General features: G+C 36.9%; 1 protein-coding gene and 2 long non-coding RNA genes across 3 annotated transcripts in view; 1 reads left to right on the top strand and 2 right to left on the bottom strand.

Annotated features, from left to right (window-relative positions):
* Positions 1 to 625: 625 nt before the first annotated feature.
* The window catches only part of Wnt10 (Wnt oncogene analog 10), a 104,196-nt gene continuing 83,860 nt past the window's right edge, over positions 626 to 20,961 (bottom strand). The window contains exons 4-6 of the mRNA XM_075295115.1: positions 11,402 to 11,784; positions 10,707 to 11,091; positions 626 to 1,025 (exon numbers count right to left, since the gene is read on the bottom strand). Of these exons, the coding sequence (XP_075151230.1) occupies positions 838 to 1,025; positions 10,707 to 11,091; positions 11,402 to 11,784 (956 nt within the window). The 3' untranslated portion in view covers positions 626 to 837. The remainder of the gene's footprint in view (positions 1,026 to 10,706; positions 11,092 to 11,401; positions 11,785 to 20,961) is intronic.
* LOC142227230 (uncharacterized) lies at positions 17,937 to 18,770 on the top strand. The gene is made up of 2 exons (XR_012719807.1): positions 17,937 to 18,338; positions 18,398 to 18,770. It is a non-coding gene; the product is annotated as an uncharacterized LOC142227230 (long non-coding RNA).
* On the bottom strand, positions 18,360 to 19,004 carry LOC142227229 (uncharacterized). The gene is made up of 2 exons (XR_012719806.1): positions 18,790 to 19,004; positions 18,360 to 18,734 (listed from the first exon to the last, which is right to left on the bottom strand). It is a non-coding gene; the product is annotated as an uncharacterized LOC142227229 (long non-coding RNA).

The following is a 20,961-nucleotide window of genomic DNA, read 5'->3' on the forward strand; positions in this document are numbered from 1 at the left end:
TGAAGTTAAATCTAGTAGCTGTAGAAAATTTCCTTTTATTGTCGATAACACGGTACAACATTCTCTTTTTATATATCACTCAATTTAGAAAAGTAGCGTTTTGTATTTGGGCGAACTTTCGAATGTAACATGTAATGGAAAAGTAAATGCCAAACAGGAAACACTGTGGTTGCTCATATCTCCATAAATATGAGAAATATGGGGAATGCCTGATCATATCCAAAAACAAGAAATCTATGAGAATCCTATAAAATCTAAAATTTTATATGAAAAAAAAACAATCTTCTATGAAAATAAAAACTAGTAAACACTTTATACGAAAAAATTAATGACTATGACTGGTGAAATGAAGCTAAAGTCGTGATCATTACAAGAAAATCCAAAAATCCACAAATATTTGAAAATATATACGAAAATGAGCTAAATCCATATACGAAAATGAGCTAAATCCAAGATTACCCCAAAAATATCAAAAATTAGTTTTGCTCACATCTCCTTAAATATCCGTCCTACATCGAAAGGACAGCTAAATTCGGAGTTTTATATTTTTCAACTTTACCAATAACCTTCCTCGGCAGTATTTCTCTCATTAAAATGACCCAAGAAAATTATTTACATATTATTTAATAAATAATAATATTAAATTTATTTTGATATTCTTCACAATAATATTTGGTAGATTTTGTATTTTGTTCTGGTTGTGTTTTTTTTTGTTTCTTCTTTTCTTTTGTAAAAAGTCTTGTGTGTTTTCTTTTGTAATGGTTGATTCATGATTTATTGATTGGGTTTCTGTGTTTTTTTTTGTTTGTTTCATTTTGTTGTTACCGGTTCTCTTTCTTAATTGCATACACTTATCCATTCCTCAACATGACATTCATCGCATTCCACATTGCAGCACCATTGAAATTTACAATGACAACGTTCAGCTCGTCGCTCCTTAACTAAACTATAACCACGGCCACAGCACAACGATGTGCATCCATCACTTAATGTACTATTACGATTGCATTTGCGTCCCACTGTGCCTGCAGATAAAAGGAAATAAACAAATATGTACAAGTTTAAATGGTGTATGGTGTAAGTGATAGATTAAAATTATTATTATTTTAAGGCCGGTATGCACCTCTAGCGAAATTTTCGGTAGCAAAAATTTATTTAAGTCTACAACAAAAAACAGGGCTGTGTACACAAATTTTAAACCAGCTAATCGCTTTTAAAAATTGTTAATATATGTTCCAAATACTCCTCAAATAAATTGTTTATTATTTACAGACCTTTTAAAATTTTTACGCACACAATGATTGTAATAAATTAAATGTTTGCTGCCAAAATATGCTTTTGACAACCCTGTTATTTTCATTAGAGGTGCGTACCAGCTTACGAAATTGAACGCTACCGAAAATTTCGTTAGCATAAATAGCAATGCATTTCTTATGGGAATGAAATTTTTCGCTAGAGGTGCATACCGGCCTTTAATAAATCATTTTTATATCAGTGGTCTTTTTCAAAGTTAACTAAAATTTTACTAGACAAAACCGCAATTCCTTTCTTATGCGTAGCAATAATTTCTTTAGATACATTTAAGCCCGATATACAGCTCGTACGAAAATTCCTGTAGCATGCCAATAAGGCATGCTACATTTTTCTGTCATATGACAGCAAAATGTGAACAGTCGATAACACCAGTCGTTAGCAAATATAGCAAGGCATTTCTTATGGGCAGCGGAAATTTCGTTAGAGCCGCATAGCGGCCAGAGAATGAAGCCGACCCATTTTTGTCGGCGGCGGCTTGACGGCTAAGCCGATATAAATTTGTCTATTCGGCGCCGGACAATAATCCATTATAAAAGCAATTTGAAGTTATACGAATGGTAATGAGATTAGTTGTACAATAAATCTTACAATTACATTTCATTCAAATTTTCTGAGCTAAATTTTTGCAAAATTATTATAGCAACTTGATACTGGGTGGGAAGTTAAACATATTGACAAAAATACAACAATTATTAATAGTTTTTCCTGATTTAAATCAATATTTTGAGTCGAGATAAGTCGACATATTCGGCGGCGGCTTCGATTGCCAAAAACGGGTCGGCGGCGGAAAAAATTGGCGGTTTTATTCTTTGATACCGGTCTTTATGAGTGAATTGTATTAATAATTGAACGACAAATCGTCTGCTCAGTACATCCTACTTACTCTGTTAATTTAGATCTGGCAATACCCCAAACACCGAGGCAATACGCATCGATGGCACAAACCTAAATGCAATAAAAACCCAAGCCATTTATTGTTCACAGATGCCGTACTTGCGATGCCGAAAAGTATGACAAGGGGCTCTACTGAATATTGTTCATTGTGGTTAATTTGCCGGCAAAAACCAAGATGTCGTTTGTTCATATTGTCACCCGGCTTTTGTATACATCAGGATATTATAAATGTCATTATTTTGTTACCTTGATCTTGCTTTTTTGTGTACATTATCATTATTATGGATCTTATCGACTCTGAAATAATGTTTAATCAACGCTAACAGTTTGGCTAATAAGTCCCCGGTCTAACAAAGAAAAACATTTTTTTTTATCAAAATTCGTTTTTATTATTCAACATAGTCCCCTTCAAGAGAGATACAACGATTATAACGACCTTCCAATTTTTTGATACCATTTTGGTAGTACTCCTTCGGTTTTGCCTAAAAATAGGCCTCAGTTTCGGCGATCTCTTCATTGCAGCCAATTTTTTTCCCTGCGAGCATCCTTTTGAGGTCTGAGAACAAGAAAAAGTCGCTGGGGCCAGATCTGGAAAATACCGTGGGTGGGGAAGCAATTCGAAGGCCAATTCATGAATTTTTGCCATCGTTCTCAATGACTTGTGGCACGGTGCGTTGTCTTGGTGGAACAACACTTTTTCTTCTTCATATGGGGCCGTTTTGCCGCGATTTCGACTTTCAAACGCTCCAAAAACGCCATATAATAGTCACTGTTGATGGTTTTTCCCTTCTCAAGATAATCGATAAAAATTATTCCATGCGCATCCCAAAAAACAGAGGCCATTACTTTGCCAGCGGACTTTTGAGTCTTTCCACGCTTCGGAGACAGTTCACCTGTCGCTGTCCACTCAGCCGACTGTCGATTGGACTCAGGAGTGTAGTGATGGAGCCATTTTTCATCCATTGTCACATATCGACTCGGGTGTATTACGAGTTAACAGCTGTAAACACCGCTCAGAATCATCAACACGTTTTTGCTTTTGGTCAAATGTGAGCTCGCGCGGCACCCATTTTGCACAGAGCTTCCGCATATCCAAACATTGATGAATGATATGACCAACACGTTCCTTTGATATCTTTAAGGCCTCTGCTATCTCGATCAACTTCATTTTACGGTCATTCAAAATCATTTTGTGGATTTTTTTTGATGTTTTCGTCGGTAACCACCTTTTTCGGGCGTCCACTGCGTTCACTGTGCTCATTTCACCACGCTTGAATTTTGCATACCAATCAATTATTGTTGATTTCCCTGGGGCAGAGTCCGGAAACTCATTATCAAACCAAGTTTTTGCTTCCTTCGTATTTTTTTCCTTCAGAAAACAGTATTCTATCAAAACACGAAATTAATTTTTTTCTCCATTTTTTCACAATAACAAAAGTTGCTTTACAAAAGACGCCCTATCTCACAAACTAATTGACTAACAGACGTCAAATTTTGACACGAATCATTTGAAGGTTGGTACTATATAAAAATAATAGGCATTTAATACTAGCGACGCCATCTATGTGTCAGACCGGGAACTTATCAGCCAACCTGTTATTTTACTATGTATAAACATTTGGTATTAACGCTTTTATTAATAGTTTATGGATTGTCGACATTTCGTGAGCATGTCTGCAATTCAGTTTTGTCATACATTCCTTATGATCGTAAAAAGTAAGCAATATTAGAATTTAGGGGTAACAAGTATTTCGTTAATGCCCGATATGCACATCTAGCGGAAATTTCCTCTTCCCGTAAGAAATTCATTGCTACATATTTGCTGAGGAAAATTCCGTGAGACGTTTTTATCAATTGTTTACATTTGCTCCCATAAGAAATACATGGCAAAACTGTGTTATTGGCACTCAAACGAAATTTCCGCTAGAGGCGCATACCGGGCATAAGCACGATATGTACATCTAACGAATTTTCTACTATCGTAAAGGCAGTTTTGCAAGCGGATTTTTCGTTTTGACGATGTTATTCACCGTTTAAATTTTCTTACTGCAGTAATTTTCGCTGGAGCTGCATACCGGCCTAATGGGAATACCAATGTCATCAGCAAGGCAAAACCATGCAAGATGCTGGTCCCCGAAGGAATTTCAACGCTAAGGTTAAAGTTTCTGGGAATACTGGGAGTTGAGTAATTAACCAGACTCCCCAATTTATCCTTAGAACCACTCTTTATACCCGATTTCTGGAAAAGGGGTAGGGTGACTTCAATACTGAAGCCAGGCAGAGGAGGGTCAATCGTATGGACATATCTCCTTTCTCTCGCCAGTAGCCAAAACACTTGCGGTATTACTCTTCCACAGCTTTGCGCTGAAGATTTCGTAAAATCCACAACACAACAACAGCTTTTCATGTCATTACAGCATACACAAATAGAGGTCTCAACCAGCCCAAGCTGTGCAGTCCTCGTAGCTCTTGTCCCATCGCAAGGCATTCGATACGATCACCCAGGCCAAACTGTTCGAGGACATCGAAAAAATGTCTGTACCCACAGGAACCAAACGTTGTGTATTTCTCTATGCGGTCGTTTGTCACACGTAGAATTTAGAACCCTCGTCAAGTTAAACAGGGAGTTCCCCAAGATGGGGTGATATCATTACTTATCATTACAAAGTACAAACATACCCGAGACTCCAAACACTTTTCACAAAAATCACCTTGTTTCGCGGCGTCGTAGTATGTAAAGACTACATCCTCGCGGCCGTTTGAGTGAAAAAGGCAAACTTTAATGCCATTTAATTCCGACATAAACTATTCCACAAAAATTATAAATTTATCTAATTACGATAAATTAGCAAATATAGCTGTCTGTTGTGAACAAAAAACCAAAACAAGTGTAGCGGATCGTGTCACTCATTGTGACAACTAAATGGTGTTGCCATACTGCATAGACAGAAAACCCAGGTGGTGTTCATTACTACAATTAATTATTATCATCTAGTCGCCCTGTTATAAACGGTAATCGATTTTTTCAAAAAAGCTAAATGAGTTTCAATAACCCACCTCCTGGCGGGGGTACTCCACTACGAGGAAACAGATCTCAAATCATTCAAATTGAATGTTCGAGTCGATGGCTTTTCCGACAACAAATAACCCCAAGTTTTTATTGGGCACATTTGACAACCTTTTTAAGTTGTCTGCACACCCCACTGCAATCTGGTAGAAACAAGCAACTCAGGTCGCTTGGCGGCCGCACTTGCGCTGCAGACAAAGAAGCCTTGTTGACAACTTATAAGACAATTGGCTGTTTAGTGGTAAAACATGCAGCGTCAATGTGGATACCTCGGAATAACATACAGACCTGTGACAGTTTGTCTCCGTAGTACCCCCTGGATCTTTATGTGTAACAAACCAAATCAGCATATTGTGGATAGAAAACCATCATGGTTGATCTTCACCTTCTAGAGCACGAGATCCAGCGTTACCAAATAGAGCCTCCAGATAAGGTGACAACTAAATGGTGTTGCCATACTGCATAGACAGAAAACCTAGGTGGTGTTCATTACTACAATTAATTATTATCATCTAGTCACCCTGTTATTAACGGTAATCGATTTTTTCAAAAAGTCAAATGAGTTTCAATAACCCGCCTCCTGGCGGGGGTACTCCACTACGAGGAAACAGATCTCAAATCATTCAAATTGAATGTTCGAGTCGATGGCTTTTCCGACAACAAATAACCCCAAGATTTTCTTGGGCACATTTGACAACCTTTTTAAGTTGTCTGCACACGCCACTGCAATCTGGTAGAAACAAGCAACTCAGGTCGCTTGGCGGCCGCACTTGCGCTGCAGACAAAGAAGCCTTGTTGACAACTTATAAGACAATTGGCTGTTCAGTGGTAAAACATGCAGCGTCAATGTGGATACCTCGGAATAACATACAGACCTGTGACAGTTTGTCTCCGTAGTACCCCCTGGATCTTTATGTGTAACAAACCAAATCACCATATTGTGGATAGAAAACCATCATGGTTGATCTTCACCTTCTAGAGTACGAGATCCAGCGTTACCAAATAGAGCCTCCAGATAAGGTGACAACTAAATGGTGTTGCCATACTGCATAGACAGAAAACCTAGGTGGTGTTCATTACTACAATTAATTGCTATCATCTAGTCACACTGTTATTAACGGTAATCGATTTTTTTCAAAAAGCCAAATGAGTTTCAATAACCTGCCTCCTGGCGGGAGCACTCCACTACGAGGAAACAGATCTCAAATCATTCAAATTGAATGTTCGAGTCGATGGCTCTTCCGACAATAAATAACCCCAAGATTTTCTTGGGCACATTTGACAGCCTTTTTAAGTTGTCTGCACACGCCACTGCAATCTGGTAGAAACAAGCAACTCAGGTCGCTTGACGGCTGCACTTGCGCTGCGGACAAAGAAGCCTTGTTGACAACTTATAAGACAATTGGCTGTTCAGTGGTAAAACATGCAGCGTCAATGTGGATACCTAGGACGAGTGACACGCAGTGGAACATAACATACAGACCTGTGACAGTTTGTCTCCGTAGTACCCCCTGGATATTTATGTGTAACAAACCAAATCACCATATTGTGGATAGAAAACCTTCATGGTTGATCTTCACCTTCTAGAGCACGTTACCAAATAGAGCCTCCAGAATCTGAACAAAATTCTGAATTCTGAACAAAATTCATGCGAATACTGGAGCTGAAACGGTGAGAACACACACATGTCCTATACTCGGACTGCGACCACCACCCATAGCACCAACGGAAGTTTTGGCCCAAATAAGATCAAACAAGTGCAGCTGCCATAATCCTTGCTTTTCAATGTTTGATAGCAGTGTAGCTGACGTGTGTCACCCATCTCTAACGCATGTCACGCTGCTCTTGATTAGCCAGCCAAATCTACAGGGTTCACCACCGGATCGGTCTAGAGGCTTTGGTTCTCTCTTATGAGAAGACATTTTAAATTCGACAGTTTGTAGACAAATAAAATGATTGAGTTTACTTGCCAATGAGGTATGCTAAAAATGTACACCTTCGTTTGGCCACCGTAATACGGATAATACAGTTTTGTCTTGAGTTTATCATGAGTGGATAACAACCATAGGGTCGATCAAGCCAAAGAAAGCGTCCTCTACGGATATAAATAATTGATTGATCGAATATTTTATTTTCCAAAATTCTATTTAGTATATCGGTCTTTTTAAAATTGAACATTTTTTATACAAATTCCAAAGTTGAATTGCAACATATGTTTGTAAATGATAGATAGCCGTTTATAAATTATGGAAATTCATTCAATTACTTGTTGCCATAATAAAAATGATCGTAACGTATAATTAATGTAATTTTTAAATTGCTACTTAAAAATAAAATTTATTAACAGATCGTTTATCAGACAGAGGGGTGAATGGTTGTTAGCCAGCGAGGTAGTAAACGATCGATTGAGGTTTACAATTTTGCAAATTTGTTTTTGGACTCATGCAAATAACAATATTTAATTATAGTGGTACAAAAACTACAACAATTTGTTGTGTATTTTTATTAAGAATACAACAACTTAATAAAATGTAATTTTTTATTAAATAATTAACACGTTTTAACGGCAATCTGTCAATTTGAACAACAGCATGAGTAACGACTTTTTCGTGGCTGCTTTTGCATTTGGGTGGTGGTGGTGGTGTGCTAAAGTTTACGTTGTAGTGACTTGGAATATTAAGATGTAATTCTAAGTCCGTCCCCATGTCGATATCCAAGTCTGTCCTGACTGCAATCTTTGGAGATCTATGAGCCATTTATGTTTAAGGTGTGTAAGCAAAGCGTGTTATCCGTCCGTCCGTCTATCATCCATTAGGCTGTCCGTCCATCTCTCTGGTCGTATGATTGGATAGATTTTCATATTCCATTATGTTGGTGGTGTACGATGCCAAAAGTGTTGAGTTTGTGTTGAAAATCTCAATTAGTTACCCCAGCATCTTGGGCTCTTGCACCCGAGACTCAACAATTCCATCGATTGTATTCTTCAATGAACTCCTTGGGTGTCGCGCATTTTCACTCTTGGATATATTAGCGATTTGCATATTTTTTTTATTAATAAGATTGTCAATTAAGAAGTGTTTATTGGCATGATACCTGCACTCTGCGGCACTCCAGTCTTCACTCACACACACACTAGAGCCTAGTGGCACTACTTTGAGAGCACGTTTTAAGCCATTTTTGTTTCAATTTGCAAATCTTTATCGTCTAGTGTTAGTTGCAATTAATCAGTTTGGCACTAATTGGGAGGCGTTGTTGCTGAAACTGCAATATATTCAGATTGACACTGGCGACGGTGGCAAGATCGGTGGTATGAGGTGCTATATCGTTTATGGGATTATCTGATATTTGAACACCTAAGCAGGTTGTTCAAAGTATTGACAAATACTTACGAGTATAGGTATGTTGATTTACAAAAGTAATTCAGCATAATATATTTTTTTTAAATTTTTTAGGTTTTGTAATTTGGCGAAAGAAAATAAATTAAATAAAAACAAGTATATAAAGCACTAAGTTCGGCCGGGCCGAATCTTAAATACCCACCTCCATGAACCAAATATTAGGGTTTCCTTTGAAATTTCAGGAGGGCTTGAGGACACTTCCCGAAGATAAATTTAAAGATTTCACCTATGAGGACTATATCAGATTCTGGATTTATAAGAACCATTGTTGTTTGAGTTTTAGAGGAATCATTAACATCTCTTGTAGATGTGCAAGAAAATTATAAAATAAAGTCTTGATTTGAAATCTTAAATCTGTAGAAGTAAAATCTGGAAATCTTACATTGAGTTTCAAGCAATTTTCATGATCAGTGCGCCTTCTACACCCTCAAGAAGTGAAGTGAAGTAAAATACCAGAATATTTACAATTTCAGGCAAATCAGATAAAAAAAGAAACCCAAGGAGTTAAATCGGGAGATAGTTCTTTTGGGGGCTATACTAAAATATGGACCGATACTCACCGTTTTCGGCACACCTCTTTATGACCCGAAAATACCTCTAGATTTCCAATTTCAGGCAAATAGGATAAAAACTTCGGATTCTAGAAGCCCAAGAAGTAAAATCGGGAAATCGGTCTATATGGGGGATATACCAAAATATGGACCGATACTCACCATTTTCGGCACACCTCTTTATGGTCCTAAAATACCTCTAGATTTCCAATTTCACACAAATTGGATAAAAACTACGGTTTCTATAAGCCCAAGACCCCAAATCGGGAGGTCGTTTTATATGGGGATCATACCAAAACATGGACCGATACTCACAATTTTTGGCACACGTATTTGTGGTCCTACAATACCTCTAGATTTCCAATTTCAGGTAAGTTGAATAAACACTGCGGTTTCTATAAGCCCAAGAAGTAAAATCGGGAGATCGGTCTATATGGGGGCTATACCAAAATATGGACCGATACTCACAATTTTTGGCACACGTATTTGTGGTTCCACAATACCTCTAAATTTCCAATTTCAGGTAAATTGAATAGAAACTACGGTTTCTATAAGCCCAAGAAGTAAAATCGGGAGATCGGTCTATATGGGGGCTATACCAAAACATGAACCGATACTCACCATTTTTGGCACACCTCTTTATGGTCATAAAATATCTATAGATTTCAAATTTCAGGCAAATTGGATAAAAACTTCGATTTCTATAAGCCCAAGACCCCAAACCGGGAGGTCGGTTTATATGGGGACTATATCAAAACCTGGACCGATATAGCCCATCTTCGAACTTGACCTGCCTGCAGACAAAAGACGAGTTTGTGCAAAATTTCAGCACGATTGCTTCATTATTGAAGACTGTAGCATAATTACAACAGACAGACAGACGGACATTGTTATATCGTCTTAGAACTTCTCCCTGATCAAGAATATATATACTTTATATAGTCGGAAATCGATATTTCGATGTGTTACAAACGGAATGACAAATTTATTATACCCCCGTCACCATTCTATGGTGGTGGGTATAAAAACAAAACACCATCTAAACTATGTAAATGTATATTAACTTTGTCAATCCGTTCGAAATATGGCTCTAAGACCCAATAAAGTATATATTCTGGGTCGTGGTGAAATTCTGAGTCGATCTAAGCATGTCCGTCGGTCCGTCTGTTGAAATCACGCTAACTTCCGAACGAAACAAGCATAACCTTCGCATAATTATTTATTATTGATGTAGGACGGATGGTATTGCAAATGTGCCATATCGTACCCCATCCCCAGATTTGTCCTCCGGAGCCTCTTGGAGGAGAAAAATTCATCCGATTCGATTGAAATTTGGTACATTGTGCTAGTATGTGCTCGCTAACAACCATGCCAAACTTGGTCCATATCTGTCTATAGTTATATATAGCCCCCAGATAAACTCATACCCAATCGCACAAAAATTGGTCCATACAATTTCATAATTGTATAATCTGAACTTACCCAATATATCAGCAGTGGGATCTTTTTCACAGAAATTCGGTGATCTTTGGTAATAAAATAGAGAGGTTTCTAATTTGCGGGCGGATCGTTGAGCATTCTTTTCCGTACTCGATTTAGCATTCGAAGGACGTTCATGGCGTTCATTGGTTCGTTCACCATTACCTTTGGCATTATTGGATTTTTTATTGCGTGAACGTTTCAGGACAACAATGGGTTCACCATTGCCCAAATTCGATTGGTCAACAAGTAAAGCTCGACGAAATTGATGTTTCAGCACCTTGCCAACCACATGGAAATCGGGAGCTGATTTCCAGCAAGTCTTCAATTGGCAGCTACCAGACATGCCATGGCATTTACAGCGGAATTCCATGTGATTGGAAACAGCCTGAAAGATTTTTTCAGTTAAGATTTAAGTCTTAATATTTGTCATTTGGCTACTCCAAGAGAATATGATCACCTCAAACATGTTTCAAGGGCAAAATGTTATTTTTGGACGGTGAACATGTAACATGTTTGCTGCAACCATGTCATTTTCTCGAAAATTATCTGATTTTGGCAACCATGTATATATTTGCCTAGAAAACAACAAAACAAACAAAAACGACAAAACTGTTCCATGTTCACCGTTTAAAAATAACATTTTGCTCTTCAAACATGTTTGCGGTGATCATATCCTTCTCTGCGTGTATACTTACTATTCGCCCTGCATGATTGTTGTGTAAATTGATTTTTGATTGTATATCACCTGCCTTCTCACGACAATCAAGAAACAATTTGGAAAATTCCACTCCAAAATCCATGTTGTGAGAACAACCACCCCATTTCCAACGGCTGGCGATTTTCGATCTCTCATATTTCTTTTCATCCTCAGGATTGAGAATTTGATTTGTCTCCAGATATTGAAGAAATTGTTTCTTTTCCTTATCCAGACTTTGTCTGAGATTTTTGTTGAGAGTTTTACGATTCACCGATGGGTCACAGCCGCAGGACATTAAACGTCCTTGACTGCAAGCACGAGCCACACTGTGTGCTACACCAGCGGCTGAGATGGCAAAGGCAAACGCACTTTCTCGGTAACCTAAAATGATATAAGATGTTAAGCGTTTCAGTTGGGAAATATAAAATTGTTGAGTGACAGATTGGATAATATGATTGTATTGTATTTGATAGTCGATAATTTTTGTTTAATATTGTTCAAGAAATGAATATTTTCCTTTTATTATCAATGACTCGTAGGGAAATATCTATACCCAGAAGAACAATTGCAGCGTACTACTAGAAAGATTAACAGATCTTCCATTATCTAATTTCCAATTTTTCTAGAATCGTTGTCGATCTCCCACACCTTGGATCGTTGCGTTCGACCAAATTGGTCTGTAATCAAATCACTGGGACTTCCGTCTGGATTGCAATCATTGGGACTTCAATTTTTGGAGGTTTGGTTTGCAGTTCAATCATTGAGACTTTTGAAATTTCATGCTTCATGTCGATCTGCAATTCAATCGCAAAATAACTAATAAGCCAGTTTGAAAGAAGTTTGCCGAATCTGGATACCGGATACCTCCCAACATAAAATTGCGAACTGGGAAGTATCCCTGAAATTTTATCTTTTAAGACTTCAGTGTGCAGTTCGACCACTGAGATTTCAATTTTCTATTGAAGTACTGAGCCATGGTTCTGCAGTTCAACCACTGAGATTTCGGTATTCAGTTCAATTATTCAGACTTTTCGAAGTCACTTGGAAGTTGCTCGAATGACTTATCTTCATGCCGACGTTGACATACATTTTGGAGGTTCGGTTTGCAGTTCAATCATTGAGACTTTTGAAATTTCATGCTTCATGTCGATCTGCAATTCAATCGCAAAATAACTAATAAGCCAGTTTTAAAGAAGTTTGCCGAATCTGGATACCTCCCAACATAAAATTGCGAACTGGGAAGTATCCCTAAAATATAAAATATTTTTTGAGACTTCAGTCTGCAGTTCGACCACTGAGATTTCAATCTTCAATTGAAGTACTGAGCCATGGTTCTGCAGTTCAATCACTGAGATCAGTGTTGCCAGTATTTTCCGAGCTCTTGTCCCCAAAATGGATCGCTTTTATCCCCAAAAATCCCCAATTTAATTTAAAATTCCCCAAGAAATTTTTGGCAAGTTTTTTGAAAAAAAAAGTAAACGAATAGACTGCTGTAGAAAATCCGTACAAAATTAAAAAAAAAAAACATTTTAAATAATATAAAAATGTGCAATTGAATGAAGATTTCAAAACACAAAGCCAGGAGACGGGTGCTCAAAATATCATCCGATACCAGCCCCCATCAGAGTTAATTAGTGGTATAAAGAGTCATCGAGTCATCTTATGCAAATCCTCGCTCGAGAAATAAAAATGGGAGTTCGGTCAACATATAGTCAAGAAATAAAATTGATTTATCGATCAAAATGCGTTGCTGTCCGATATGAACTCTACTCTGTATGTGCGGGATATGGGATACATGTTCAAAATCAGTGATGTACGCATATGAGTCCTTACGAAATAATTTCACAATAGTAAAACATTTCTTAGGAAAAAGAGTAAATTGTAAAGAAGCTCTTGGGCCACCCAAATAAATTCCGTGGAATAAAGAGCAGGAAAGTTTTTTTATATTTTTGAGAATCTCTGTACTTCATTAAGCCTTTTTTTAAGCATGTGAAGAATTTCATATAAACCATAGTTCTTACTGTGATAATTACTGGTATACAGAACAAATATCGAAAATGCCCCACAAAAATCCCCAAATTTGTGGAAATTCCCCACCAAATCCCCAAGTCCCCAACTCAAACATTTTGTCCCCATCCACGAAAAAATATCCCCGATTTGGGGAAAAATCACCAATACTAGCAACACTGACTGAGATTTCGGTATTCAGTTCAATTATTCAGAATTTTCGAAGTCACTTGGAAGTTGCCCGAATGACTTACATATTATCTTCATACCGACGTTAACGTGCATTTTCAAGTGCCGACTCCTGACCATCTATGAACATGGTTGGGTGTAGTGGTAGCCCGTTATTACAGACTCACTTTGACTATTGAGTTTATTGTGATGCCATAGTGAAATTCTCTTTTATCACCGAGTGCTGTCCGATTCCTAGTTTGAGTCAATGACCTCTTAATTATAGCAAAGGAGTTTTTTGAAACACTCAGAATATTAACAATAGCATTACCGTTGATAATTTGATAAACGTATCGGTGGAAATAAAAGGTCGCTAATTTAGAAAAGGTGGCATAAAAAGTGGCACATTTGTAAAGGAGAAAATACCAATTAAAAGAATTTTATATACTTTTTCTATGAAATTATGAAATCGAGTTGTTTTCAAATTAGATCTAAATAAACGAAAAAAAATATTTTATCACCATTACATCGGATATCAATCTTTGAAATTAAAAGTTCATGGGAGAACTACTACCTACTAACTAACTATTAGCTACTACAGAAAAAATGTCTGCATATTTTCAGGCGTAGCAATTATATAGTATTTGACGTCATAATTCGATTTTATGTCAAGTCACCGATCCCATACGTAATTTTAAAACGGATCCGAGATAAAAATTTACGAAAACTATTGCACTAAAAATGGAATGGAATGAGACCACATGGCAAAAATTTTTCAAAAAATATGACATTTAGTAGCACACATGTGTCAACACTTAAGAAAAGTGGCAAATTTGCCATCAAAGTGCTACAACGGTAACATTGGTCACCAGCGCTGAAAAGCTTATGGGTTTTGGGAATCTGGGATTGGAATTTGTATGCAAGGCGGTCATGCTAACCATTATACCACATTGGCTCCTAATTTATCACTACCCTACGGAAAATTGGTGCAAATTGCCACTGACTGACTTATCACAGAGCTAGTATCGGTGCTCCATTTTCGTCACAATTTTTAAATAGTCATAATTTTTTTACCAGAATAAACTCTTTTTAAACGTATTTCAAAAGTTTTTATTTCTAGTGCGATTCGGATGCCCAAAATGAAATTCCTAGGAGGAGTTTGTTCGAGACTGGTTCATGAGGATCTGTCTATGGGGTGCTTCTACTAAATTGACGTGTGGTTTACAATGATTACGCCGTCAATGAGAAACCCATGTTAAAGTGATCGGTCTCTTTCATAGATTTTGACCAGAACTGGGACTGGTCCATACACACCAGGGACTAGTCCTGTACCATTCATACGGTTGATCCATTTCCCATAGGGTATGTTAGTTCTCGATTGTTTAAAAATCAGTATAATAAATTTTCTCTCGATCGGTCTAAAATAACGTAGTACACTCGCTTGGAGACCCCAAATTGCAGTCAGATCGGTTGATATCCAATAATTTTTTAAGTCGTATGCTTCTGCAGAACATTAGAATGAACAATAGGATCACCAATTACAGTGAAGGACATCAGCTACAAGAATCCAACTACTCCCCTTAAACGATCATAGTCTAATCCAACTTATTGTTAAACCACACACACATACATCAATATATTCCGAACTCTTAACATGATAGGTGACAATATTTTCTTTGTTCTCGCTTGATGAAACTAAAGGAAAATGACCTTCTGGAAAATGTTAAGAATGTTCAGTTTTTGAAATGTACCCTCGAGCCTGCATGCCCATCAACATCGAATCTTAACAACCATTAAACAATGAAAGTCAACAATGCAAAGATGCAGAAAACTTGAGCTTTTGGTACTAATCTCCTGGTAGATGCCTTAACATTTCCCATGGGAATTGTTTCACAGCATTTTTGTGACCGCCAGCCTTGCTCTGGCTGGAAATACTAAAGAACTCTCTCACACACACGCGCGCATAAAAACAAAGAAAATGGTAAAATCACGCTTTCAAAGATCTGTCGAGGACGAATGTCTAGTGACCGAAAGCAATGGTTAGTAAACACATTTCAGAGCAAGTGTGACATGCCGTTCAGGTGGTGGTTACATTAACCTGTCTCCGCAATGCATCTCTCTCTCCTCTGGGTTGTTGTTTTCTTTAGCTTGATAAGTAAAGATTTCGATTTTGATTTGGATTTCGTTTGCCATGGATGTGGGAAACGACAAATGTTAATGGTGATCTTGTCCCATAGCTTATAAATACAAAGAAGCGAAGAAACAGGACAGGGATCAGCAGTAACATCAACGATATGCGTTAAGTAAATGATTGGCATTTCACTTTTGTTACGCATTGTTTATCTGTCTCTTTGTCTGTCCGTCCATCCTCCTATTCATTCGATATCTGTTTAATCATAGCATCAACATAACACCAATAATAGTGCAATTGACAGTAGTTGGAACATGTATTAAGGGTCTAGTGTATACAATGGAAACAGATTATTGAATGCGCTATAAAAACCAAGGATTAAAAATTAAACTCTGATCGGAAGTTGTCAGGAAAACATCCAGCAGTCTACCTAGTCACTCATTTATCTTTCTCTACAGGTAACTATCCATCTGTCCATCGATCTAATTAGCTATCTTTCTATCTATCGATCAATTAAACTTTCGGGGAACATGAAGATGAAATATATTCTCTTTTTTGTTAGGAAATGGATAATCTCTGCGATTCTCTATATATTTTTGTTTCTAAATCAATTAGGTTGTTTTTTCGGACATCCCGCTGAGAGATCGCAAAAAATATTCCCGTTTACAGGGATGTTTTTATGAGTTGTTTTTTTTTAATATGAACCACTCTGTTGTCTGACAGCTGTTTTGATAGTTTAAAGTGACATCTCTACTCAGTATTGTTTTGCCAATCATCATGAATAGGTTAACTCCAGAACAACTCTTCCAAATTGTGGAAATTTATTTTCAAAAATAGTGTTGAATTAAAAATGTTTAAACAGCACTTCATAAATTTTATGGTGCACATAATCGTCCATCTGAGGCCACCATAAAGAACGTAGTTATCAAATTTAATCTACATTCACCCTTTGGACGCCAATCCACCGAAAATAATGAGAAGAGTGCGATAAATGCACTATTTGGTGTGGTATATGGGCTAGTAGAATCGTAGGTCCATTTTCCTTTAAAAAATAAGGAACGACACGCGTTACCGTCAATGGAAATCGATACAGAATCATAATCAATGAATTTTTGTTGCCAAAACTTCAAGATATGGATTTAAACGAAAAGTGGTTTCAACATGGTGGTGCCACTTTTCATACTGCGGACGAAACAGTGGACTTATTGAAAGAACTCTTACGACATTTGACGCCACTCAGTTATTTTTGTGGGCATACCTGAAGTCATTGGTGGATAAAGCAGTAACGATTGACACTTTGGAAACCAATCTTCAACGTGTCATTGCTGAAATACGCCCTCAAATGTCTGAAAAGGTGGTCGAAAATTTAACCTCCAGAATTACCTTTATACAATGGTGGCCATGTTCCGAAATTATATTTAAATATTAAATGATAGGAAATTATATACGAAATAAAAATTTTCGAATTCAAGTATGCTTTTAGAAAAACATCCTTTAGATATACACAAAATATACATGGGGTAGCGAGTATGATTATTGATATTCATGATAGTCATATAAAGCATATATCATATACTGCATAGTTGATCTTGATTCCTCCAGCGAGAAAAACTGTGTCAGCTCGTAGGATTAATTTTGTGCCATTTCGCTTTGATTTTTTTGGTAAATATTCTATAACTTGCTTTTGTGTCGTTCGTAAAGAGCAAATCCGCTTAAAATTTTATTTTATATTTTCATGGCTTTGTTCGCAAATATGTTATATTTATTGAACCATCTATGTAATTTATAATCTGTGATTGAATTCAATGTTTATCCAATATGAACAATAAAGTTGACATTTTTGTACTATTTTGGTACTATTTGAGTATAAAAAGTACCGCGGTAACCCCACGCCCAAGGCCTTTGGAGGATGATTGCCTATTCAGAGAATTTAAATACGTCTGAATGAGCTAAATCACGCATCGCTAGACACGAGCATTAAGGTGGAATTACATACCATGCGGTCATGCGTGCGTACGTTATATTCGAATGCGTTGACGACTACGATTTTTCAATGGAGTTACACAACATGCGTCGGAAACTAAATGCGTTTTGTCATCAGCTGTTTTGATTTCTATTTTAACGTATATTTGATTACAATTTATCGAAATGTTTTCTGAAATAAACGTTACAAAAGATTTCCTCGATTTTTTGGATCTAGTAATTATCGCGTTGTGTACGGCATCTGGGGGGTTACTCTGTATTGCGATACGAAAGCAAATGCGATGCGATAGTTAAATGCGTTAAGAGTACAATTCGGTACTCTGTATCACTTGCGCAAACGCTTTCGCAAAGTAAACTGAAAATATGGTAACGCTTTAGCAAAATAAAGCGAAAATATGACAACGCTGGCTGCACAATGTAAACAATAACGAAAATGATAAAAAGAAATGTCAAAAAATTGTAAATAAAAACATTTTAAACAATCTTCCGTTCGGTGCGTGTTCTTTTAAAACTTGCTAATCGTTTATAACAAAAAAGTAATAATTATGGATTCGATAGCGTTATGGTTTGAAGAAAATTAACATGAACGAATTACAAGAAGAATTTTGCGAGATCGGTCAAATATACTCTCCCTAAGTGACCACGGGTAAGAAAATGGAAACTCAAATTATGTGACAAACGTTTTCGAATATTTCATTTTTATAGATTTCGTCTTAATAAAGATGCGTTTATGTATGTATTAAACGCTATTAAAGACGACCTCGTCGTTCCAAATAAATCCACAGCCATTCCAACTCCAATAAAAGTGGCCGCTGCTTTGAAATTGCTTGGACAAGGTGGTTATCTACACCAAATCGGCCAAGACCATCTTTTAGGACTATCAGAGCAATCTATGTCGCGCTGCTTAAAAGAAGTTTGCGAGGTGATTGAACGAATACTTTGTCCCAAGCACAAACAATTTGAGGTAACTGCGGAAGAGACCATAAAGTCTACCAAAGTTTGGAACTGACGTTGCTGTGTCTGTAACTTTTTTGGTTTTTCCCTAAAACAATAAACAATTTAGATACAAATATAAAAATTTAATTGTGCTTACTTACATGTTTGTTACTTTGCGATTGCTATTTTGTTTGCGCACGATTTTTGCGATCAACGAACGAGTTTGACATACGCTTTCGCATTATAGAGTGCGGTGATGCCAGATTTGCGAAAACTAGATGCGCAAGGTAGATACGAAAACGAATTACTGAGTACCAATTACTCGATTCGCGACAATTTTTCTTACGCATCGCAATACAGAGTAACCCCCCTGGTTGGAAATCTATTGAACGGGTTAAAAGACGATTTTGGGTACGGGATTTGTTTTTGGAGAGGGACATTTCTGGATTTTTTGCTACAACCTTTGAAACGCTAAGAAATGACCCAGAGCGATTCTTCATGGCAACTAGGATGAGTCCCGATGTGTTCGACATCCTTTTTCAAAAAGTCGGAGCAAAATTGATAAAAAGTTCGTCTAGAGCAATTCTTCCTCAATCTCGTCTTTTGCTCACATTGATGTAAGTGTAACATTAAATAAAATGTACTTATAAATAAACCTCATTCTTCATTATACAAAGTTATATAGCCCATGGACCCTCAAGGCAATACCTCTCAATGACATTCAAAATGTCTGTGCCTACTTACAGCATTGTACTTCTCGGTGTGTGTGATGCAAATTACATGTTCACAGCAGTAGATATAGGGGCTTTTGGAAGTCAGAGTGACGGTGGTGTCCTGACTTATTCTGAGTTTGGAAGAAAACTTGATAGCAATTATCTGGGGTTTCCCCCTAACTCACCTCTGCCTGGCACTGAAAATGATTTCCCTTTTTATATTGTGGGAGATGCCGCATTTCCATTGAAATCTTATATGATGCGACCCTATCCCGGACTATTATTAAATGAGAAAAAATACAACTTTAATAAAAGACTTTCTCGGGCACGGAGAACTATAGAGAATGCATTTGGAATTTTGACTGCAAGATGGCGAATTTTGCGAAATTCTTTAAATATGTCTCCAGAATCTGCTTAGAAAGTTGTATGTGCTTGTTTGGTACTTCACAATTTTTTGAAGGAGTTGTATATTGACTATTGCCCAGAAGAATTTGTCGACAGAGAAAAAAATGGAGTTCTTATTGAAGGATTATGGAGAAAAGAAAATGACAAACCTAAAAAAATGTCTAGGCTATAGCCCAACAATTCGACTAAAATAGCATTTCAGCAAGGGGACTATTTATGTGAAGACCTGTTCTTAAACCAAATTTAGATTAAAAAACGTTACCAAATAAAATAACATTATTTTTCCATTTTCTAAAGTTTGTATAAGTAATTAAAGTAAGTATATTATATTAAAATTTATATATTACAAGAAATGACCGTGTTTGATTTTGTCATGCAAATAATTTATCGTCCATATTTTAGATGGTTTGTCGTTTGTTTGGGGTAGGTTACATTTTGTAAACAAATCAAAACCATATGACAAGTGTAGTCAACGCACTCGAACGCATTGAAAAGTTAAAAGTTCGTCAACTTCATGCGGTCGTATGCGCCAGTTACGTTGTCGTGTAACTCAAACAATAGTATTTCCCACATTTTAACTTTTTTTGACAATTGCATATAACGTACGCACGCATGACCGCATGGTTTGTAATTCCACCTTTATAGCTGGGTCGCCCTTGTTTTGAATGTCCACTATCGTTTACAAGATGTCGATAAGAGTTTGGTTCCAACACTCTTGAAATTTGGTATTTCGTATTAGGTTTTGGTACAATGGTATTAGCTTTTCGTACAAACAATAACTCATTCCAATTTTAGGTAGTTTTCATACATTTTACTAGAGAGCTCCTTGTCTGACTTGAACAATTAATAAATTCCATCATTATTTCAGGAAGTACCTCAATAAAATCATGAAATATGCATGCCAAGCAGACATACTAACCATTTTATCCTGGCGGATCTTTTCGTAAGCAAAAACGAAAATGATCACAAAAAGGAAAAAAGTACCTTTTGGCTTAAAAAAAAGTACTTTCATCGCTGATGAGTCAGTATTGGGATGTACTCTCTCGTGAGTACTCTTTTTCTTTTACTGATCTCGTTTTCCCAGGAATGGAAATCATTCACTGCACAAAAATATCAGTTGAATTATAGTCGCATATCCCCCCACTGTGCAATGTACTCGTTTTTATCTAAAATCCTCTTTCCTATGTAGCATCCTGAATTTGCATCATATGTACG

This window comes from Haematobia irritans, chromosome 2 (assembly GCF_050003625.1).
Source record: "Haematobia irritans isolate KBUSLIRL chromosome 2, ASM5000362v1, whole genome shotgun sequence".
In the NCBI taxonomy this organism is placed as follows: domain Eukaryota; kingdom Metazoa; phylum Arthropoda; class Insecta; order Diptera; family Muscidae; genus Haematobia; species Haematobia irritans.